Here is a 22,106-nt window from a genome sequence, read left to right as displayed (position 1 = left end):
GTCGAGACACACAATTACAAGCAGTCTATATATCAACCACCATGACCCCCAGCCCAGTTCTCCGTCTTTTTGTATTGGTCAAATCCGAGCCACAACAGAGGTCAATGCCAGCCGTAGTCACTAAATAGATATACCCCTTACCCCCCGTTCACCCCCCGCCTTCTCTCGACACCATCCTTCGCAAGCAACTTCCCATATGGTATATAGACTTAGGTTAGATAACCCGAGTCCACGCAGCCCTGGCTGATCACGGTAGCTACCTAGTACTGTAATCCATGTTGGTAGTGTCTTAACTATATGAAGAAACCAAGTTTTTTTTTCTTTATTTTCTTGTTCTTATTTTTCTTTTTCTTTGTTTCTTTCTTTTCTTACTTTCCCATTCTCTCTGTTTTCTTTTTTTTTCTGTTTCTTTTGTTTTGTTTTTCATTAAAAGATGATGATTCCTTATTACCTACTGACTACTTACCTGTTAGTATTGTGATGAAACCGCCCGTTCGAGGGCTACCTTGAACAATGCTCCAGCGGAACCACCTATCTACGCATTTCCAGAGCCAGTGTGTTCCGCCCGCCATTGCCGTCATCATCGTCATCATTATCGCCCTATGCACAAGCGCGATTCAGCTCCGACTACTGTTTCGCTGTTGTATTGAAACTTGCTCCAGTTCATCTCCCTCGTTTGAAACCTATTATAACCCCATTTTTGTATCGTCTCAGGTATCAAGTAAACAAGCATCCGTCAGCGCCCAGCGCTCCCTCGCGTTACGCGGACGTTCAATCCCAGAGGCAGCCACAACACCATCTACCCGGGTGCGCCCCAAACGCCAGTCGATCATGATATCCTTGCATCCCGATGGTGTGGCAGCCCGTGTATGCAAGTATAGTGCAGGACAGTAGAGGACTACCTGAACCCAAATAAGACCAAAGAAAAGGGCAAAGGGCAAAAAAAAGGGGGGGAAGAAGAGCAAGATATAAAAAAGTAATGGTCATCTACACGAGTACGGTACAAAAACACAGACCTGAAAAAAAAAAAAAAAAAAACCAAGAACCAAGCCCGCTCTCAATGAGACCCATTCCCTCCGCCCCTTCCCGCTGCTCCATCCAGCAGCAAATGCGGCTTGATAAAGTCCTCATCCAGCTGCCTGAGCAGCGCCGTCGGGTCCTCGGTACGGAACAGCTGCCGGATCGCGGCCGTCGCCGTGAGTGGCGTCTGCTGCTGACTACTCCCCCCCTCGCCCGGGCCGCTCTGCCGGGTGCTACTACTACTACTACTGCTGTTGCTGCTGCTGTTGCTTCCGGGTCCGCCCTCGTGATGAGCTCCGCCCGGAGGCGCGAGCATCGGAGACCGGGCCCTCGGCGCGGGCGCGGGCGCGGGCGGGGGCAGGTCCGAGATGTCGATGTCGCTCCCGAATTCCGAGTCGGTGTCGCGGCCCGACGAGGGCGTGCCCAGCAGCTCGGACCTCTCGTAGTCGTCGCCGTTGCCCTTCTGGCCCTTGTTGCGGCTGCGGCTGCTGCCGGCCTGACGCGCGACCGGCGCCGTGTTGGGCGACCTGTGCCCGGACGCCCACCCGCCGGCGCCCCTGTCGCCGCTCGCGCTGCTGCCGCCCGCGCGCCCGTTCCTGCCCGTGTCGGCGTGGACTGTGCTCAGCGGCACGGTCGACCCGCGGTTGCGAGAGCGCGCGTTGTACCCGATGGCCGAGTCGTCCGAGCGCTTGTACAGGCCGCCGCCGATGGCCTCGATGTCGAACTCGTCGTCCGAATCGACGTCCTCCGTCACGCCCGTGCGGATGCCCAGGATCTCGAGCATGCGGGCCGTGGTGCCGCCAAAGATGATGACGGTCAGCACGACGACGACCAGCACCGTGGCCTGCAGGGCCTGCGTCTCCTTGGCGGTGAAGAGGGCCGAGAGGGCGACGCCGACGGCGCCGCGCAGGCCGGCCCAGAAGAGCATCGCTTGGTAGCTGTACGGCAGCTCGTCGGCGACCTCGCGACCCTGGCGGCGGGCGCGGTAGCGGATGAACCAGTTGATGGCCCTGGAGAGGGGGAAGACGGCCAGCCACCGAGCGGCGCAGACGGCAAGGACCGTCACGATGATCAGGAGGGGCTGGTAGACGAGGTTCTTCTCGGTAAAGAGGGCCAGGCCGAGGTAGATGAAGATGAAGTTTTCGGAGAGTTGGGCGGTAACTTGGAAAAAGTACTTGGTGGTGAGCTGCGTGCGGCGCGACATGTTGAAGTATGCGTAGTGCTTGAGCGTGATGCCGCAGAAGAGGAGGGCGACGATGCCTGTGAGGAAGAAGGAGAGAGTGTGAGTTAGGAACAAGGTCCCTCTCGGACGGGACGGCTCGAGCACCTACCGGACATTCCGATGGCCTGGGCAAAAAAATAGGTTGCATATGCGATCAGCACCACCAGCGAGCTCTCGATGTTGGGGTACCGTCTAACGTAGGTGTACTTCAGCCCCAGGGCGGTCAGGACACCCACAAGGGCGCCGATGGACAAGCTGCCAAAGAACTCGGACAAGAAGTACCAGATGCCGTGGAGGGCGCTCCAGATGCCAATGCCTCCGCCCTTGGTGGCCGCACTCTGGGCCGACTCGAAGATGACAATGGCGACGGCATCGTTGAGGATCGATTCGCCAAAGATGATGGTGTAGAGCTTGGGGTCGACCTTGAAGGTGTTGAAGATGGCCAGGATGGTGACGGGATCGGTGGCCGACAGGGTGGCGCCGACCGAGATTGCGTCGATGAAGGAAACATCGAGGCCCTCGAGGGAGATGGCCGTGTAGAGCCACAGGAGCACGCCGATACCGACGGCCGAGATGAAGGTTCCGGCAAAGGCGAAGGTCAGGATGGTGCCGATGTTGCGGAAGAAGTTGGCCTGGTGGAGCTCGTAGCCGGACGAGAGGATGATGGGCGGCAGGAGGAGGTTGAAGAAGTACTGGTAATTGAAGTTGACGAGGTCACGGATCGAGTCGAAGCCCGAGACACGGAGGATCAGGCCCACCGTCATGCCGCCAAAGATGGAGATGACGGTCTCGTGGATGGCCGTGATCTTGCGCTGCTGCATGGTGTAGCTCGTACAGAATGCCACAATGAGCAGCATGAGCAGTATGAAGATGGCCCACGACGCATTGTTCTCCTGCTTCGGGGCGTCCTCCCCTGCGGCACTGGGTTAGCCCGCGCTCGTCCGGGATCGAGAGGGTGCACGGATCGGTTCGACAAGCATACCGGCCGGGTCTTCTTCTTCCCTCTCTGCCACATCTTGTTAGCGTCCGCATCGTCATGAGGAGGAACGGATGTGCACTTATTGCGCATCTCTGGGAGACTGGGAAGGTTGCAAGTGGGAGGCGGCGTACTGGCAAGGCCCATGAGGGCGCTGGCGATGGTTTGCCCGAGCATGGCGGGGAACGAGAATTGGCGGCCCTGGGCCTGTCGCTCACGCGACTGAGCGGCAGCCCGAGTTTCGAAATGTGTAAAACGGCTCGCGGTTGTCACGACAATCTCTGGAGGTTGTACGCTAGCGAGCCCGGGGTTGGGATGTGGTATGGAATCAATAACGTAAACGTGCACTCGACACGGTGCATGGGGTCGTTTTCGATACACTACTAGTATGGAAACGAAATGGATGGGATGAAGTCGCCAGCTTTCCATGCGCCTCTTCGGTTGGCGCGCCACCCACAGAATCCCGACTCCACAGCGGGCGGAACCGGCCAATCGACGGGGGAGTACGGATTGGTTGGCTGGTACGGAGTAGTGTACGCTCAGTTGCATCTGTACATACACTAGTGTACATACCCAGACAGGGGTTTGGGGTCAAATTGCCGAGACAACTTCACTCCTGCCCAAGTTACACTAGGAGAGGTGCGAAGTGGGTGCATGTTGTGTCAGCTGGTCACTGCGGCGAGGCGTGACTCGTCACGACGCACTGTCTTGGTGTGAGTGATGCAAGGTGTCCCACGATCGCTTTGCTGGCTGCGAGGTTGAGACGGAATTCAGGATTCGGGTATCTCAAACATCTCGCTCAAAGACAGATACGATATTGCATAGAAAATGATTATGAGCGAAATTGAAAGTTTCTGGTTTGCATAGAAACCAAGGATTCAAATGTTGCGAGCACGGCATTGTTGGCTGCTCACAGTATGCCAACCGCACTAAAAAGGACCAAGTTCAGCCCTGCCCCAAGGAAATCTGGAGAAGTGGGTCTCCAAGCTGGCCCCCGGTTCTCTCTCGTTCGCCTCGTTCCGCTCATCCCCCTGCAGTGCCCGTGTTCCAGACCTGTGCTTACGGGCTGCCTTTCTACTCTCTCGTACCATCAGGCTTGCCGTGCGCCTTTCATTCTGAGCCACTCCAGACGGCGCTTTATCGACCCGTAGTTGCTGCCCATTTCGTTCCCGACCTGCTGCTAATGGTTGTTTTTTTTTTTACCCTTGCATCTCGGGGCTTTCCGATCTGCGTCTGCTATCCAATTCAAGAGCTTCGAGCCGAGTGACGACGGTCTCGTGGCGTTTTCTGACTTGACCACCTGATTGACCGGCACCCACGGCCAAAGTGCAGCTTAAAAAAACCAACTTAAATCATCGAGAACTCGGATCGCTTTAGGAGCGACCCCTTGCTTTTCTTCGTTTCGCGTCGCCGGAAATACCCCGACGGTTTACGAGTCGAGTACCGAGCCGAAAGAGACGGTCTGTCGCCGTCTACGATCCCGCATCTGAGCACAACCGAAAGCAGAACCCCGTTTGGTCGTCGTACAGCTTTAGAGTAGACAGACCCGACACGCCCGGTCTTGGCTTGTGATACGCGCCGGGGTTTTCGATAATTAAATACACTCGCGCCTCCTCTGCCTCGCATGACGTCGTCGTTGGAAGAATCTCAGGATCGGGCCCGCCCCGCAACCGACGAGCACCACGCGTCTCCCCCGAGCACTCCCGAGAGTAACAGCAAACGCAGGGAAGCTGGCTCTCAAGACGGGCCGGAACAGCAGAACCAAGATGGCTTGAACGAGCACTCGCCCCTGCTCTCTCCGACCTCCTACTCGGGCGAGGACAATGGCTTGGAGGACGGCCGACCCCTGGCCGGGGGCGCCGACGAGAAGCAGGCGAACATGAGCGTCTGGTACCTCATCCTGTTGACCATCGGCATCGGCGGGCTGCAGATTGCCTGGTCGGTCGAGATGTCCAACGGCTCGCCCTACCTGCTGTCCCTCGGCCTCAGCAAGTCCCTCATGGCTCTCGTCTGGATCGCCGGGCCTCTGTCCGGAACCCTGGTGCAGCCGTACGTGGGCATGCTGAGCGACAACTGCCGCATCCGATGGGGGAAACGCAAGCCTTTCATGATCGGAGGCGCCCTTGCCACAATTGTTTCCCTGATGTTCCTCGCGTGGACAAAGGAGATCGTTGGCGGTTTTCTGGGCCTGTTTGGAGCCGCTCCGGATTCGGAGGGCGTCAAAGCCTCGATCATCGTGGTCGCAGTCCTCTGGGTTTACGTCCTTGACTTTGCCATCAATACAGGTAGGAGATGCCGAGGTTAAGTGGCCCAGGATGTCTCATCCGTTGCTGATGACGATGTAACAGTGCAAGCCGCGATTCGTGCCTTTATTGTGGACTGCGCGCCCACTCATCAACAAGGTCAGGCACCTCTTAGCTTTCTTTTATTACATAGTTGGACAGATGAGGCTGACTGGCCCCCAAGAGAGCGCAAATGCCATGGCGAGTCGCTTCGTCGGCCTCGGAAATATTGTAGGCTATCTCGCTGGCTACATGGACCTCCCTTCGATTACGTGGTTCTTCGGCGACACCCAGTTCAAGGACCTGTGCGCCATCGCCAGCATTGCCCTTGCCGTGACCGTCGCTCTGAGCTGCATCACGATCCATGAGAGAGACCCGCGGCTCGAAGGACCTCCGTCCAAGAACAAGCCGGGCATCCTGGCTTTCTTCCGCAAGATCTTCACGTCCATCAGGCGGCTCCCGCCTCAGACCAAGAGGGTTTGCCAGGTGCAGTTCTGCGCTTGGATCGGCTTCTTCCCCATGCTCTTCTACACGTCGGCCTACATTGGAGAGATCTACGCCGAGCCCTATCTCGAGGCGAACCCCCACATGACCCCCGAGGAGCTCGACAAGCTCTACGAGGAAGCTACTCGGCAGGGTACCTTTGCCCTGCTCATATTCGCCATCATGGGCTTAGCCACCAACGTCTTCCTCCCTTTCTTTATCGCTCCGACCTACGAGATCCAGCGTAACGTGACGGCCGTCGCGCCCGGGGAAGCTCCCCGCGCGATCAAGGGCTACGACGAGAAGAAGTCCTGGCTCGAATACCTGATCATCCCGGGCTTCACCCTCCGCCGCGCCTGGATGCTGGCCCAGCTCCTGTTTACGGCCAGTATGCTCTGCACCGTCTTTGTGCGCAGCGTGAGCGCCGCCACCTTCCTCATCGGCCTAGTCGGCATCACCTGGGCACTCACCCTCTGGGCGCCCTGGGCCATCATTAGCGCCGAGATCTCGCGTCGCGACGAGATCCGCCGCGCCCAGTACGCCCAGCGCAACCTGTGGCCCGACGGCCGGGCCGGCGTGGCCTCGCTGGACGGCTACTCGTCAGACGAGGACCGCGAGCGGTCCCTGACCAACGCCGACGAGGACCAGGACCAGGATGACGCCGACCAGGCCGGTGTCATTCTGGGCATTCACAACATGGCCATCGCCGCGCCCCAGATCATCGCCACCGTCTCCAGCAGCATCATCTTCCGCTTCTTCCAGAAACCCCGCGGCGTGCCGGGGGATCACAGCATCGCCATCGTGCTGGCCCTGGGCGGCATCACCGTGCTGATCTCGGCTTTCTTCATCCACCAGATCAAGGACGACGTTGGCACGCCGGTGGACGCCATGAGCGCGGTTGAGGACGGCGACGCGGCGAGCAGCAGGCCCAGCACGTCGCATAGTAGGCCGCGCTCATTCGAGCAGCTACCGAGGGCGAGCTTGGAGAGGGCCGCGCTGGTGAGGAACAAGAGCTTCTCTGGGGTGGAGTATTGAGACCCAGCCAAGGGAAGGGGGGGAATGTGGCAGGGGCCCACTGGGATGTTAAGGTGTACTGCTCGGTGTCGCAAGACGGGTTGGATATCACGAGCTTGGCACCCCCCTCCCCCTTGTTTGGATACTGACTGGGCTGCGGTGACATGAGATCATTGTGCTTATCTTCGGCGTGGGCTGATATTCCGGAGGAGTTGGACGGCGCGAGGGTACGGTTTTTTTTTTTCCCATTTCATCGCTGGGTTGAGTGTTGGTACATAGCTAAGTCGGAGGTATTCCTATATACATATACTCATTGCTACTGCTAAATTTCGAACTAGAAGTATACGGTAGGTGTCCATACTCGTTCTCCCGGTTTGGCGTTCCATCAAGCGATCCCAGCCCGGGAGCAGTGCCTAGATATTTCGGCCCAGCAGGACCACCCCGTCCGCAAGAGGAGCGTGCGAGCTCCCGTTCCCAGAAAGGGACCAGGGGAAATGGGTCCTCAATTTGCGCGATGACCTGGGCCTTACTGTTCTAGACAGAGTTCATCTGTTTAGACACAGGTGTGGGGTTTCTCATGGTGACGAACTCTTCTGGGCGGTACGGTATGTATTTATATACATGTACGTACATATATGTACAGGCTAAAGTCGGCAGACCAACAAGACACTCTAGATCAATCACGGCTTGCCTTTGTCCCCCGGAGGCTCTCATCCGCAAGCCTAGCAGAAACGCCTCGTTTAAAAAGGCGGACCGCAATGCCTCTATCATATGGCGACTAGACTAATTATCGTGCAGCGGGACGTCTAATATGCTCACGGCTGGACTCTCTCTCTCTCTCATCTTGCCCCGAGCGGTTTCCTAATTTATTTCTCTGTGCTATTTTACTATTGACAAAGGGGGTAATGATGTCGCAGAGTCGGTTTGTATAAGACCACGGGCATGGTAAACCCGGTAAACGCTCTCATTCCTATATGTGTGTTTTTGCCCATCCCCCCCTGAACCCCTGAATTACCTTAACCCTAACTCCCTGGCCCCCTTTCTCTCATACCTTTATCTTTTTTTCTTTTTTTTTTCAAAATTCGCATAAAAATGAAGACGGCCGCCATCCTCGCGACCCTCCCCGCCTCGGTCGAGGGCGCCATCCTCTGGGACGGCCGGTTCAACGACTTGACCAGCTCGCAGGACCTCAACAAGTGGTCGTGGAGCAACCAGGTCGGGCCGTACCAGTACTACATCCACGGGTCGGGCACGGTGGACAGGTACATACATCAACCTGTCGCCCGAGTACAAGAACCCGGCCGACTCCGGTGTCCCGGCAGGGAGCCCGGTTCACGCTCGAGAGCACGGCCTTCTGGAACGGGCAGAACATGCGGCGGACCGAGCTCGTCCCGCAGACGACGGCGCCCATCAACCGGGGCAAGGTGTACGTACTACCACTTCAGCATGATGCGCAAGGACACCAACGCGCCGAGCCCCCAACCGCGAGCACCAGATCTGCTTCTTCGAGTGCCACTTCACCGAGATGAAGTACGGCTGGATCAGCGGCGAGCAGGGCACGAGCAACGTCAACCTGCAGTGGATGACCAACCAGCAGAGCCGGTGGAAGACGGAGTGGAAGGCTGGTGTGTGGCACAACATTGCCTACGAGATTGTGCGTCCTTTTTTTCTTTTCCTTTTCTTTATTTTTTTCTTTTTTTCTTTTTTTCCTTTTTTTCTTTTTTTCTCTATCCCTCCCCCCCTGAAGGAAAGTATGAGGAAACCTAAAAAGACTAACCTCCGAGGGGAACGCGACGACGGCGGCGGAGAATAGGACTTCAATGCGAACACGGTCGGCTTCTGGCACTCGGAGGGCGCCGAGCCGCTCAAGCAGGTCGTCGCGCCCGTCCCCGTCTCGACCTCGTCCAACGGGGCGGACTGGCACCTGGGCGTGCTGGAGCTGCCCCGGTCGGGCTACTCGGACACCAACGAGGAGTTTTACTTCTCGGGCGTCTACATCGAGGACGGCACCATCACCACCGATATCAGCGGCCCTGGTAGGTTCTGGCCCTGGGCCTATTTCTTTCCCTTTTTTTTTTTTCCCTTCTTCTTCTTCTTTCCCCCGTTTTACCTCTTTTCCTCAGTTACCTTGGTGGGAATACTGATTATTGCTCATGTGTAGCCTCGTAACATCGTCGGAGCTTGGAAGAGAACAGTGAGACAAGAACGGGGAGGGCGGCTGGCTGAAAAGAAAAACAAACTGCGGAAAGGGGGGAAAGGAGAGACCCAACCGGTCAGATCCATGTGGCTCCATCACTCACTCCCTTCCGGAGCAATTCCACTCTATGCAAATGCCCACTGCGAATGATACTCACTATATATTGATTCATCATTACCGCACCTTTTTTTTTATAGCTAACCCCCTCCGCTCTCCAACGAACGGACTCAGTTCAAGGTCATGCCCGCGGACACAAACAGCGTCATTATGATCACAATTCCCACCAACCCTAGATAGACACACTGTCAGTTGAAAGACCTTTCTGCTTTTGTCGAGATCTGCCACAAAAGATGGCCAAAGACAAGCGGTATTCTCAGGTTGTTCGCAGAGAGAGGCCAGAGGGAAAAGTGGAGAGTAAAAAAATAAAAAAAAAAAATAAAAAAATAAAAAAGGGCCAAGAGACTAGTCACTTACACGCCAGCGACCGCAGCCCGGCCATCCGCGCATTGTCCTGCAGCACAACATAGACGTAGTTGTAGGCGGCGCGCGAGCCGAGGTAGGCCAGCGTCAGCTTGTTCATGCGCTCGGTGGGCAGCCCCGCGACGTTGCCGGCCACGACGGCGGCGGCGTACAGGCCAAGCGTCTCGAATCCGTTGGCGGTCGCCGCCCTGGCGCGCGAGATGCGCTGGAGGGTCTTTGTTTGTTTTGGAAAGACGGGGTCAGCTAAGTTCAAGGTCTCTCACTACCTCACACACATACACTCTAGTTTAGAGAGAGAGAGAGAGAGAGAGTGTGTGTGTGTGTGTGTGTGTGTGTGTATTTAGGGGAAAACAAGGGGGAACACATACGACTTTGTCTAGCGAGGTGTCTTTGGCGCAGAGTTCCTCGGTCTTGCGAGGGCTAGGGGAGAGAAGAGGAGAGGAATCATGTCAGCATCGAATCTTTGAGGAAAAATAGATCCACTGGATCCACTGGGTGGACGGCGGTTATCATGGCCGGCAACGCCAACAGGTCGACTCACTTCGCAATGTCATAGTTCCTGCCTGCCAACTTGGTGGCGTAGGCGTTTGGCAACATGCAGAGAAAGAAGGCGGCCGGGATCTAAGTCGATTGTGTCAAGTTAGTCGAGCAGCTCTCGATCGGATGGAACCACGGGAGAGACAAGTACTTACGGTGTAATATGACCAGTTGCCCGAGGTGAAATCAATAAGAGAAGCCATGATGACCGGTTTGAAGCAGTTGTTACCGACTCAAGAGGAGGCCCTATGTATATGAATATACGTATGTATATGTATGTATGCGCTCTGTACAACGCATTCAGCGGGAAGAAGTTGTAAGTGAAAACGAGCAACGTTCCAGAGAGTAGAGAGACCACGGCTGAGCCAACAGCGGTAAAGACCACACTTATCTTGCTCGGGACGAGGTAACCTCTCTCTCGCTTGCTGCCGCCCCTAAACCTAAACAAGGGAGCACACCCCTGCTCGCCTTTCTCCCAAGCTCCATACACTAATCCCGGTATTCCTTCATATTTCGGGCGCTATGTGTGCACGATGCAGTACAACGTTGACTCTGCACATTCCGTCCATACGATGCTAGACGCGAAATATATATGCATGCGGTTAACAGCCTGCTAGGGTGTTCTTCACAATCGCCCGGCTCCACGAATGCCTCATCCAACCCCCTTTCCGTCGTGACTGTGGCTGCGCAGGACCGAACCGTCGATCTCCACCGGAATGTGTCCGCTGCGTCGACATGCATGCACGGAGTAAAAAGAAAGAACCAAGCTAGGTCCGGGAAATATCCGTGCTCCAGTTCTTGGCGTGCAAGCCGCGTGTGATTGATTGACCGCAAATGGACTCGGCATACGCAGTAGGCGGAAACGGCGCTGGAAACGGTACACTAGGGCCGTCTGTGGAACTTCCATAACGAAGAAACACCAGGCTCATTCATGACCATAGGAAGCTGCCAGATCCAACAAAAGATGGGATTTGTTGTTTTGGAAAAAAGGGTATCGTGACATCATAATGGCAAATAGAAAGGTATACCAGTGAGGATATCAAAAGAGAAAGCAGACGGAGAAACATGGTCCTGCCCGCCGATGATGGTTTTGATCCCGGGTTCCACTGCTGAGATCCAGTTCCCTTGTCCACAACCAGCGTTTTCGAAATCGAGTGTCCCGCTCCAGTCGGTCTGTTGTTGTCCATCTGTACGCCATCTCGGCGATGATATGCCCGACTAATAAGCCAGAGCATCCGCATCACATCGAGAGGCCGCCCAACCCTAAAGAACTCGCGAAAAAAAAAAAAAGAAAGGTACATGGGGTGAATTGAAGGAGTATTACCAAAGTGAAAAGGCATGCGTGTCAAATCGCAATGCAAGAACATAGAGACCAACCAAAGTGAGTAGTTGGGTTGAACAAAAAAAAAAAAAAAAAAAAAAAAAAAAAAAAAAAAAAAAAAAAAGAAAAACAGGGGGGTATCCAAGGGGCGAAAATGTCGCGTGTTCGTCAACGGTGCTGCTTCGTAGTGCTGCTTCGTAAGGCGTTAAACGGAGCCTCTGAGCCTCTGCTTGCGGGCGAGCCAGTCCCCAAGCATATCATCGAGCCGCTAGAACAAAACACTCGTCAGCAAATCCCCTCCCCCTCCCCAATGCACCGCGAGACAATCTGCCGGGAGTCCAACTCACCGTCGTAATCTCGGCCAGTTTGGCATTTTGTTCCCTAAACAGCGACCCGGCAATGGGGTGATCCAAACCCACATCGTCGACATTGTTCTTGTCGTAGACCACAAGGAGCAGATCCCGGACGTCGGTGCCCGAATCGAAGAAGGCCCGGAGCCTGGCATCGTCCCACGACTCCGACCTGTTCGTTGAGGGGGTCGTCGAGGTCTTCTGGGCCGACCTCTCTGCGGCCTCCTCGTGTTCGACCAGTTCCGGCGAGGGTGACGACGCGGGTGAGACGTGGTCTTCTCCTTGGCTGGCGCTATCGCCCACCAGCGGCGGCGGGTTGCCACTGGTCACCGGCGACACCTGGACCGGCGATTCCGACAGCCGCTCGGCCGTTCGCCGCGGGTCGCTGCTCACGGCCGGTGCCGCCGCCGGTGCTGATGTCGGTTGGGAAGCCGGTGCGGTGTTGGCTTGTGAGGCATCCGGTTGCGGTTCTTGCTGAGCTGCCTCCTCGGATACCAGTGGTGCTTGCCGAGTCGGGCCGGGTGCCGTGTCCTCGTCGTCCATGTCCGAGTCGTCAAGGTCCACATGAGGCTTCGCGACAGTGGTTCTGGCCGGCCGCGCTTCTGGTCTCGCGGTCTTTGACGAGGCGCTCTTGACTGGCGACGATTCCCTGCCTGACCTCTGCTCTCGGGGTTTTTCTTGGGGCGACGCCTTCGGACTCGACTCAACCAGGCGCATCGTTGCCGGGGGGACATTCGCCACGTTGTTGATCCGCCCCTCCGACAGGAAGGACTTGACATCCATGCCGTGCTCCCGCTCCCGGACGCTGTTGGACCTCCTGGTCGGAGACGGCTCGCCCCTCGGCTGCTTCTGTAACTTGCTGTGCTGTCTCTGAGGACCCGATTTCTCTGACGATGCCTGTGGCTCGTCTTCCTCGACGTCTCTCTCCGGCGCGTCTGCGTCGAGCGACCGCTTGCCGTAGGAATCGTCGTCTTCGTCTCCCTTCGTCTTCTTATCCTTCCGAGAGAAGAACCCCCGTAGACCGCCTGATTTTTTATCCTTGTCCTTCTCCTTTCTCTTCTTCTTGTCGTCTTTGCCAAAAACACCGTCTTTCTCGAGCTTGTCCAGGCTCGGGCGTTGCCTCACTTCCCTGAACTCGCTCGAGTCTCGTGGCTCATTGTCATCACGCAGCAAGTTCGGGGTCAACGTGATCTTCTTGGTTTCGACGGTGTCATCCTTAAAGAATGAATCCCGTACGGTGCCATCGCGCGTCTTCTTTGGCCCATCTGTCTTGGCCTCCGAAGTCTCCTCAGCCGCCCGGACGGCCGCCTTGTTAGCCGAGGATGTGTCGGTGTCACCCCCGGACTCTTGCCGTTTCGGATCCGTCTTGGATTGCTTCTGCTGCGACTTGGGCTTCAATGGCTCCACCTTGGCCGTCTCGTCTTCCATTTCCCCGTCGCCGGAAGCTTGTTGCGACTGTTGCGACTGTTGCGATTGCTGCGACTGCTCCGACTGCTGCTTCTGCTGCTGCTGCTGGGGAGAGGCCTCCGGGTCGGCGCCTTCTTCCTCGCTTGAGTAATCCACATCTGAATAGTCGACATAAGTAGGGGCCGCGAACTGGACGTTTTTGGTCTTCCTCCTCTTCATGGCGGACCTGATGGGGTTTCGGGTCTTGTCAGGCTGATCTCCAAGCATGGACGCAGAGAGCTGCAGCAGGTTAATACACACGGCCTTTCGGATGCTACGCTCCCTTGGGCTTACATCGATGTTTCGGTGCTTGTTCAACCGAGCCAACCTCTCGGTTGGCGTTTCAATGTGTTCCGCGGGAAGATAGCCTGGAACGCCGCCGCACGGTCAGTATCCGCGCCTCTGTTCGAAACCTCACTGGCGGCTTACCGATGCTGCTGTCTTTAACGATGCGCACTAACCACCAATAGCTATTGCTGTCGTCGAGAAGAACCATTGTGTCTCCTTTTGTCGCATTGGCTTGTCCCTCGACGGTGGCAACGAAGGTGTGAAGGGCATAGACGAAGTCGAAGTCGATGTCCTCTGTGTCTTGTAAGCATTCGCCGCCCCAACCAGAGTCAATGAATCTAGACTCGGGGATCCCGAAAGAGTTGCCAAGATCATCATCATCGTCATTGTCATCCGGTTCGTAGGGCGCAATCAAGTCGTGCAGTGCGTTGGCGTTCTGCGTCTCACGATTCGCCGTATCCGGCCTTCCACCCACCGACCCTTCACCTCCTGCTGTCCCTTCCTCCTTATTCCAACGATCGTCCGCCGCGGCATAGTCGTCCTCCTCTTCGTCTGCCCAGGGCAAACTTTCGTCGAAGTGGAGATCGTCCGGAACACTGAGGGAGTCGCTTGAGGCGCCGTCTTGAGCCGCGGTATCCACTTCGAACTCACCGTCCGGAAATTGATGATGACGACAATGATCATGACCTTGACAATGACAATGATGATGATGATGATGGCGACATGTGCTAGCAACAGAAGGGGACAGTGCGACCGCGCGCTGGCGCAGTCCCTGGCCCTCTCTCCTCAACGGCAAATGGTCTGGACAGTCGAGGTATGGGGAAGATGACCTCGTGTCGCAAACACTCAGCAGAGGCGAGGGGCCACGCCATGTTGGCGATGGTGGTGGGAGGGGTCCGTGTATGCCCGGAGACAGAGTCGGGAGAGCGAAGGTCGACCCACCATCTTCGATCGAGGGCGAACTGGAGATCTTGTCCATCAAGTCATCGTCCAAGTCGACCTCGGCGTCGCCGTTTAGGTCGCCGTCGTCGACATCCTGGCCGGAGAGGCCGCCGTTCTGGGCGATCGCCAGTGCATCTTGGTGTGCAGTAGCTCGCATGGTGTCCGCGCTACCGTTTCGCTGGCCACTGTTGGCCCGATCGAGAGCGGAGGCGAGGTCTTGAATGTCGTTCGGGCCGGGGTTCCACGAGACACCGGGCGTCCGGAGGTTCTCCTCGGCGACCTCGGCCGCAACCTCGCGAAGGGTCTCGGCTTGGTGTGGAGCGAGGGATCCGTCAGCGGTCGGCCTGTGGTGACTCTGCGCGGACGGTGCCTCGTGGGCTTGGAGGTCAATGGTATCTGGAAAGAAGGAGGAATATGTCAGAGGAACGGTCCGAGAGCCTAGGGAACGTGTGCACGGCGCGGCACGGATTGGGCCACACACACATGGGTTGGGGGGTGCGAGAGGGACTGGGCCGTGGCCCACCCAGCCCCGAGGGACCGGACAGGATATGGCGGCGCGCAACCCCCAGGGGTCCGGGGGCAGGCGAGATGAAGGGGAGGCTCAAGCATACCAGCGCGAATAAGATGTGGTCTTGACATGATGGGTTTTTTTTTGGCTGGCTTGTGCAGCAAACGCCCCCCCGCAAAAATAACTCGAGAATACGTTTCAATGCGGTTTGCGTTAGCACTTGCAGTGCCCGTCCCCGTCAAGCCGCCAAATTCTTGAGAATTGGCACAATCGCGAGATGCGTTTCCCAGGAGGAGAGGGCTGGAGCAAAACCCCTGAAGTTCCAGCTGCGGCTGTGGAGAGGCGCCCCAGTTTTTGGCTTCGCAGCAACTTCGTAGTTGGCTTGGCGTCGCAAGAGTGCTGCAAGGTCGGACATGCGACGGTCCACAGGTTCGACGTTTTGGTGTTAGGTCCCGCAACCACTCAAAGCCCGCCTTGGTTATTTATTATCAGGTAATTGGAACAGAGCTCGAGAAGCCGTCTGAAGTTGCTGGGTGGCCGCGCGTATTTGGGTAGTAAGCTTGTTGACCTCGGGCCGCAGTGCGTGGTGCGTGTCCGTCATAAGCTACTGCGTAACTACACAGTAACGTGCTGATCGGGTTCTCGAGGGTGACTGAGACCTGCCAACGAGGTGCTGGAAGTCCGTACTCAGAAGTTACAGTAGGGATGACATATTTAGTCGCCGCCGATTCATGGTTTTGTGCCTTCTGCACGTCCTCGGGTTCCTGTTTCCAGGCTTGCAGGTGCGCTCGTGCTGCATTCGAGCCGCTGGGCAGGAAAAAAGAAAATCAACTGGCAGAGGAAGCCGCGAGTCTACTGTGCTGCCAGTACTAGTACATCCGTACATAGTTATAGTATCATGATGGGTAAACAAGGCGTGATGGGATTTGCCGCTGGAATCGAGCATCGAGCAAAGAGCACTTCCTCAAAATGGAAGTGATGGAAGTGCACGCTGTGGGACATGGTTGAACTTGAAACACCTACTGGGTCCGCTCAAACCTCGATAAATCTGGGAAGGGAATAGTTGGGCGGGGTGTTTCCGCTAATCCAAAATAGTGTAACCCAGACACCCCACCATGCTCTCAGCATTGGTGGGTATGCAAGCCAGTAAGGTATTGTTGGGTGTTGTCCGTAATCCGTACATGTACTATGGTTGCGAGCCAAAGTTTCACCCCCTGCACAGGTACCGACAGGGATCTCTCGGAAAAACCTTTCAGGCCTCTACCACCAGTTTTTCCTGCCTGCGCCTGCCTACGCCCGCCTGTCAAGCCCCCTGTTAATACCCAGACAGGGGGTCAAACTTACCCATCATACCTCGTACTGCGTACAGAGTAGACAAACACACAAAACTTGGAAGTGCCGTTGCCAACCCGAACCCACATCTGGTATCTGTTCCGATATTGAAAGAAGGTACTCCGTAGTATCTGGAGGATGCGGGGCACTTCATTGGCAGGTTTCGAAATCCCTGAGGTTGGGAATTTCCTCCCTCGGCTCTCATGTTTTGAAGTGCCACCATCAACCATAATATCCAGCCTAAGCACATACCTGACCTGCTTGGACCGCAGAGGGACAATCCCTCATATGTATGTAGGACGTCGTATGGGCGCAGGTGTACCGGCCCAGCTTCTCACTTGTGTATGCCTTTTGCTCGGCAACCTTACTTGGCTATGCGGTTTTATTGGCGGGCACGGGGGCTCATGGCCCCGGTTTATATCGCTAGTCAACTTTAGAACACAAAGAAATGCGGAGAGAAAAACCAACAGCCACCACGAGAAACAAAGTCAACAAAGGCTAGAACAGCTGGGCAAGAGGCCCATATCCCATGTCTTGTTCTCAAGGCGAGGTTGCGACAAAAAATGGGCAGGTACAATAACCAAAATTACTCGGTGGTTTGTTCTTTTTTTTTCCCTTAATTATTTTTGTGGGTACTGGAAACAGCACTCTGTTTCTGCTCTTATCAACGTCGAGGCTGCGTGCCATGCAACTGCTCGCACGCTTTACGGCCCATGAAGAGCAATGAGAAAGCGGATGATGGCTGCACTTTGCAGTTTCAGTCTCTCACTACTACTCATCGACGCAACCGTCGACTGAGTTTGAAGACTCTGATGAGTTCAGGTCTAGCTGATCCTTGTTGCCAACCTGAGCTTGCTTCCCCGCGAAAGACAAGCCTTTGCCAAGATGGAACGCCGATAATCGACTAGCTTGGCAACGGCCTCGCATCCACAAAGCTTCCATCACCGACAGGCCCATTGTCGGGACTTGAGAGTCGAGCTTACAAGCGTCTCGGTGTTACCAAGCGATCCCAAAAGACGTTACAATCCGGCCGCACAAATAGATCAACACCATGCAGGCCGCACTCCCGAATGTTCCTGTGCGGTGTATTTGTTGTATGTACATACATACAGTCGAGACCACGCATCGTAAGGTAGCTCGAAAAAAAAACATACCGGCGGACTCTTGCAAGTCGTCGGTAACTGTGCGCAACGCTGTAGAGTTGTCGCCGGCGTGACTCGGGCTCTCTTCCTTACCAATGTAGGGATTGTACTTGGTTGCAGGCATTGAGGTTAACGAGAGCAACGCGGCGCTTAAGAGACGATTTGAAGAGCAGCGTGAGGCCACGTAGTAATACTATATAGTAGAATATTGCGGAATCCGCCAATCTATCTGCCCTGTTGATGCTGCCACTACGGGATCAAAGCAAAAGGGAGCACACATAGATTGAGAGGAGGCGCTACCCCTCGAGGTTTTTAGCGAACTGTACCCTTAAGTGAAGCTTGGTCATGATTCTGCAGGTAAGCGCATTGGGTTTGCTCGCTAAAGATTACTGCATGCAGTGATGTTACACGAGTGTCTGCCTGGGTTGCTCCTTCGGAGGTTGGGGGAATCTTTGCGCTAACCCGGATCAGATGTTCAAGGGGTGCGCAACGGTCCAGAAATCCATTCGATTTGGGCAGGGGGCCCAAAAGCTACCAGTCACTCCGTACTCCGTACCGCTTTGTGTTTCGCTGTCCCTTGGTTTGTCGCGCTCGAAATACTCGCCGAGCTACTCCGTAAACTCGAAGGAAATGCAAGACACGGTTATGCGGTATACACTATGCCGGAGCTCAAGTGGCAGACTGTGTCTCTAGTGGTGGCCCGATGCCGTCCATGTTCCGGTGTGTGCGGGCCCTAGTCTCACCTCACTTTCGGTTAGCGTGCGAACTGCGCCCCAAATTTAGATGGCATGTTTGCTGTGGGTGGGCTCAGGCGGTGCTGGCCGCCTACAGTGCGACACCCGAGTCGAGTCCCGTGCCGCTACTTGCAGATGGCTACACAGTACTTGATTGTTCTCGCCGCGGAGTGATGGTGGTGGTGGTAACCACGCTCGTCGCTGATAGGCGAAGCACAATTAGCGGCGATCTTCTTTTCATTTACTGACGGAAAGGTGAATTTTGAGCTCATCATGCAGTGCAAACGAGCATTCATCTGGACACGCTGGCGAAGGAAAAACACCAAGCGATACCGGGATTGCGCAAACAACAGGATGATGACCAAATCAAAGATCAAAGGAGCAAGAGATGAAAGGTGATGATAGAAATTCGAGGTGATGACGGGAACTTCGGACCCGCGCATGCCTCGCCTAAAAGTTCGCGACACCTCTTGACTGAACCCCACCCATGACCGAGAGGGGTCAAACTCGGGCAAGACCCCTCCGGCAGTCTCGTTTTCTTCGCACTGTACACACACCGTCCCCTTTCTGACGGGAAACCCGTCAGCGCCCACGCCCCCCTGGGGATTTTGCGGAGGGTGCTCGTTCCTATCCTTCCATAGTAGGTGAAACTTGCAATATTAGGTCAAAGGTTCGAGCGCTTTCGAAAGGGGCCTGCAAAAGCAAAGCACGAAATTGACACCAAAATCGTCGCTTTAAAAAGTTGCATCGCGAAACAAGCAACGCGTCGGACGTCGCTGAGTATTCACACGACGTCTGCTCTAGGTAACATTTCACATTTCACAATTGACGGGAGAGCCGCTGCGCGTCCTCGGCGCCCCCTGACAGAAAAGAAACCTCCAAGCCGTTCCGGCCACGAGGGAATTCTCGGCGCCCAGCCCTCTACTGCCATCATCCCCCACATCAAGGCCATCGCGACGACTGAACAAGGGACGAATAGAAAAGGTTCTCTTTCTTGGCTCGCTCGGGATTGTGACCTCTGCCTTTAGATACCTTGCCGACGACGGCTGCATACCGAGGGATCCGACACGGCGCCAGTCCGCCATCTCCCAGCGGGGAACGGGCGCCGCACGATCGATTCCGGTTCGGTTCCTGCCCTCTTCGACGACGAATCCGCCGCGCTGCAACGGGCCACCAACGATTGCGACTAGGACCGAATTTCCATGGCGATTTCGCGATAACCGGAACTTAGGCGGAGGCCGCCACTGATAAAACCCTCCGAGCATGGAGCCGCACCAGCTCCTCGCCGCCGTGACGACCACCGCGCCGCTGCCGACCGGCACGCCCGTGGTCGGCCGAAGCTGTGGCGGGGTGAACCTTCCAATGGGAGGCGTCATCTCCATGCCCAACGGCGAGCTGGTCACTCTCACCGCAGCGGCCGCCTTCAGACCGGTCTGCACTCCGGTCTCGCCTCCCGCCATCATTGCGAACGGAGGGGGAGGCTCCGTCCCGATCGACGACTCGGCCGACGGATCGATGCCCGGCGAGGACGGATGGACCTTTTCGGACTGGCAGGATCCCTTTTATGCCTCGACCTTCCCCCAGTGCTACGCCCTCGCCGCGACGACCGTGGTGGCATACACGCTCGTCATCATGCTCTTCGTCACCCCGCGGTCCTTCCTGGACGGCGGAGTCGTCGTGCTGGGCGGCAGGGGATTCACAAACGGGGGGACCGGCCCGACCATCGGCGGCCGGCCCTGGCTTCAGAAGGTTGCGGCTCTCGCGGTCGCGGTATCCCTGACCATTGCCAGCGCCGCCACGTTCCAGGCGGCCGAGGAGCAGTACTCGTTCGGCGTCCAGAACGCCAAGAAGCTCCAGATGGAGGTCCTCGGCGGCACCGAGCTCAAGATCATCCGCATCATATCCAACACCTTTCTCTGGCTCGCCCAGGCCCAAACGCTCATCCGCCTGTTTCCGCGCCAGCGGGAGAAGGTCATCATCAAATGGACCGCGTTCGCCCTCATCACTCTGGACGTCATCTTCCAATCTCTCAACAGCTTCAAGTACGAGCAGGGCGTGGCGCGGCCCGGCTCCTTCCAACATCCCGTGCCCGCCCTCAGCTATCTATTCGCCCTCTCCCTGGGCGTGCTATACGCCGCCTGGGTCATTTACTATTCGCTCCTGAAAAAGCGGTACGCGTATTGGCATCCGCAGATGAAGAACATGGTCCTGGTCGCGGCTCTGTCGCTGATGGCCATTCTGATCCCCATCGTCTTCTTCATCCTGGACATCGTCCAGCCCGACTTCACCGGGTGGGGAGAATACGTGCGATGGGTTGGGGCGGCGGCGGCGAGCGTCATCGTGTGGGAGTGGGTGGAAAGGATCGAGGCCTTGGAGCGGGAGGAGAAGAAGGACGGTATCCTCGGCAGGGAAGTGTTTGACGGGGACGAGATGCTCGAGGATGCGCGTTCGAGCCACCGGCTGAGGAGGAGGCGGAAAGAGCTCGACGACGAGGACAAGGGCCCCGGCTTCGATGGCGGGCCGGACGAGAGCCCGAACACGGGCGGCGGCAACAGGTGGCCGACCGTCGCCGCGATCGCATCACGGTATAAGCCTCGGCCCAGGGCCAGGAGCGCAGCGCAGCCTGCGGAACCCCCGACGACACAGCCGTCCAACCACGACAGGATACGGTTCCTGCAGCCGCCATTGTGGCCCGCCAGACCACCGCAGGCAGTCACGCCGGTCAGCCGCACCGACACCTCCAGCGCGGCGAGCACAGTCTACGCCGTACGCTACCACCCGCTGACGGAAACGACATCCCGCACCCCGCCCCCTCCGCAGGGCCACGCTCCCGAGTCTCGAAGCAGCAGCAGAGCCTCGAGCCACCCCAGGGATGACGGCGCCGCAAGCGAGGGGGGTGGTGATACGGCCGCCCAGCCGACGCAGAACCCAGCGACGCCAGCAAACGACCCCTCATCGTCGTCGTCACTGCCATCATCAAACAGATGGCACTCACCAAGGCAAAAAATACCCCTGCAAAAAGCACGGCCTGCAGATGTGGAAACCGCCGTCCCGGCAGCGACAGCCAAGGAACACGGCTCGAGACGTGAGCGCCGCGGCGGCGGCAGCAGCAGCAACAACAACAACAACAAGTGGGACATCCGCGCCCGCCTCGAGGAGTTCGCGGCTACGCAAGCCGACCGGCTCCGCGAGAGGTTCCGGACCACCCCGGACACGGACAGCCTCCCGGTAAGGGTCATCCCGGCCCCGCCGCGCCGGGGCGCCGCGCTCGCCCAGCTACTGGAGGAGGAGGAAGAGGCGGAGGCGCGGGGGAGATCGGCGGGGGACGAACCGCCGGCTTCCCCCGCCGCTGCCGCCCCGGCCGCCAGGCAGCCGCCGCTGTCACCTGGTTATTCGCCGTCGCCGGTTTCCCCTGGTTCTGCGACGACTCCTAGCCTGGGCCGTCCGAGCTACGGTTTCCCGCCGTCTTGATCTTCCTGGTTCGTCTTTTTGAGGTTGTTGGTTTTTCTTTGTTTTCTTTTGGATGAGCATTCACAAGAGGGATGCGCGAGCGGACACTTTCTTGGTACATTGCATCCTTTTCGGTCTCGTGATGGGAGGGAAAAAAGGGGGGAACGCGAACCTGGGTATTAACTTTGCGGGGTCCGTGCCTGAGTTTGAGCACAACAAAACGGTGAAACAGGTCAACGGGATTCGAAGTCTATATTTCTTGTTTTGTCCCCTCTGGTGGGTCGGGGAGGCGTCGGTGTATCTTGTTATCTCCATTTGAAGAGGATCTCCGGGGCTGGAGTTTACGGGATATTTCGGGATGAAGGATACCAAGGGCGGGTTT

General features: G+C 56.9%; 6 protein-coding genes across 6 annotated transcripts; 2 read left to right on the top strand and 4 right to left on the bottom strand.

Annotated features, from left to right (window-relative positions):
• Positions 1–856: 856 nt before the first annotated feature.
• Positions 857–3,593, bottom strand: MYCTH_2304509 (uncharacterized protein). The gene is made up of 4 exons (XM_003663029.1): positions 3,353–3,593; positions 3,225–3,248; positions 2,352–3,155; positions 857–2,280 (listed from the first exon to the last, which is right to left on the bottom strand). Exons 1-4 carry the CDS (start codon positions 3,393–3,395, stop codon positions 1,058–1,060), a joined length of 2,094 nt encoding a protein of 697 aa, XP_003663077.1. The 5' UTR covers positions 3,396–3,593; the 3' UTR covers positions 857–1,057.
• Positions 3,594–4,664: 1,071 nt separating this feature from the next.
• On the top strand, positions 4,665–7,147 carry MYCTH_2304508 (uncharacterized protein). The gene is made up of 3 exons (XM_003663028.1): positions 4,665–5,503; positions 5,567–5,620; positions 5,685–7,147. The coding sequence occupies exons 1-3, from the start codon at positions 4,843–4,845 to the stop codon at positions 7,016–7,018; spliced, it is 2,049 nt and encodes a 682-aa protein (XP_003663076.1). The 5' UTR covers positions 4,665–4,842; the 3' UTR covers positions 7,019–7,147.
• Positions 7,148–9,040: 1,893 nt separating this feature from the next.
• Positions 9,041–10,543, bottom strand: MYCTH_2134135 (uncharacterized protein). Its single transcript, XM_003663027.1, has 5 exons — positions 10,367–10,543; positions 10,216–10,295; positions 10,043–10,094; positions 9,669–9,888; positions 9,041–9,483 (listed from the first exon to the last, which is right to left on the bottom strand). The coding sequence occupies exons 1-5, from the start codon at positions 10,412–10,414 to the stop codon at positions 9,422–9,424; spliced, it is 462 nt and encodes a 153-aa protein (XP_003663075.1). The 5' UTR covers positions 10,415–10,543; the 3' UTR covers positions 9,041–9,421.
• A 1,194-nt stretch (positions 10,544–11,737) lies between these two features.
• MYCTH_101679 (uncharacterized protein) lies at positions 11,738–15,197 on the bottom strand (the record flags this gene model as incomplete). The annotated part of the gene is made up of 4 exons (XM_003663026.1): positions 11,738–11,800; positions 11,880–13,568; positions 13,786–14,954; positions 15,170–15,197. 4 exons carry the CDS (start codon positions 15,195–15,197, stop codon positions 11,738–11,740), a joined length of 2,949 nt encoding a protein of 982 aa, XP_003663074.1.
• Positions 15,198–16,976: 1,779 nt separating this feature from the next.
• MYCTH_115754 (uncharacterized protein) lies at positions 16,977–17,770 on the bottom strand. Its single transcript, XM_003663025.1, has one exon. The coding sequence runs from the start codon at positions 17,662–17,664 to the stop codon at positions 17,395–17,397; it is 270 nt and encodes an 89-aa protein (XP_003663073.1). The 5' UTR covers positions 17,665–17,770; the 3' UTR covers positions 16,977–17,394.
• A 1,612-nt stretch (positions 17,771–19,382) lies between these two features.
• Positions 19,383–21,775, top strand: MYCTH_2304498 (uncharacterized protein). The gene has a single exon (XM_003663024.1). It carries the CDS (start codon positions 19,538–19,540, stop codon positions 21,743–21,745), a length of 2,208 nt encoding a protein of 735 aa, XP_003663072.1. The 5' UTR covers positions 19,383–19,537; the 3' UTR covers positions 21,746–21,775.
• Positions 21,776–22,106: the final 331 nt, after the last annotated feature.

Source organism: Thermothelomyces thermophilus, chromosome 3 (genome assembly GCF_000226095.1).
Source record: "Thermothelomyces thermophilus ATCC 42464 chromosome 3, complete sequence".
In the NCBI taxonomy this organism is placed as follows: domain Eukaryota; kingdom Fungi; phylum Ascomycota; class Sordariomycetes; order Sordariales; family Chaetomiaceae; genus Thermothelomyces; species Thermothelomyces thermophilus.
This window is presented reverse-complemented; position numbering and strand designations above follow the sequence as displayed.

What these genes read in the sequence shown, in the direction of transcription:
- MYCTH_2134135 (XM_003663027.1), bottom strand. Translation starts at nt 10,414, where the DNA reads ATGGCTTCTCTTATTGATTTCACCTCGGGCAACTGGTCATATTACACC. An exon ending in AGGAACTATGACATTGCGAA is followed by an intron (nt 10,095 to 10,215) that starts GTGAGTCGACCT and finishes TCTCTCCCCTAG; the next exon opens with CCCTCGCAAGACCGAGGAAC. An exon ending in CGGGCTGCGGTCGCTGGCGT is followed by an intron (nt 9,484 to 9,668) that starts GTAAGTGACTAG and finishes GTGTCTATCTAG; the next exon opens with GGTTGGTGGGAATTGTGATC.
- MYCTH_115754 (XM_003663025.1), bottom strand. Translation starts at nt 17,664, where the DNA reads ATGCCTGCAACCAAGTACAATCCCTACATTGGTAAGGAAGAGAGCCCG.
- MYCTH_2304509 (XM_003663029.1), bottom strand. Translation starts at nt 3,395, where the DNA reads ATGCTCGGGCAAACCATCGCCAGCGCCCTCATGGGCCTTGCCA. An exon ending in GGAAGAAGAAGACCCGGCCG is followed by an intron (nt 3,156 to 3,224) that starts GTATGCTTGTCG and finishes CCAGTGCCGCAG; the next exon opens with GGGAGGACGCCCCGAAGCAG. An exon ending in CCAGGCCATCGGAATGTCCG is followed by an intron (nt 2,281 to 2,351) that starts GTAGGTGCTCGA and finishes TCTTCCTCACAG; the next exon opens with GCATCGTCGCCCTCCTCTTC.
- MYCTH_2304498 (XM_003663024.1), top strand. Translation starts at nt 19,538, where the DNA reads ATGGAGCCGCACCAGCTCCTCGCCGCCGTGACGACCACCGCGCCGCTG.
- MYCTH_2304508 (XM_003663028.1), top strand. Translation starts at nt 4,843, where the DNA reads ATGACGTCGTCGTTGGAAGAATCTCAGGATCGGGCCCGCCCCGCAACC. An exon ending in TGACTTTGCCATCAATACAG is followed by an intron (nt 5,504 to 5,566) that starts GTAGGAGATGCC and finishes ACGATGTAACAG; the next exon opens with TGCAAGCCGCGATTCGTGCC. An exon ending in CGCGCCCACTCATCAACAAG is followed by an intron (nt 5,621 to 5,684) that starts GTCAGGCACCTC and finishes CTGGCCCCCAAG; the next exon opens with AGAGCGCAAATGCCATGGCG.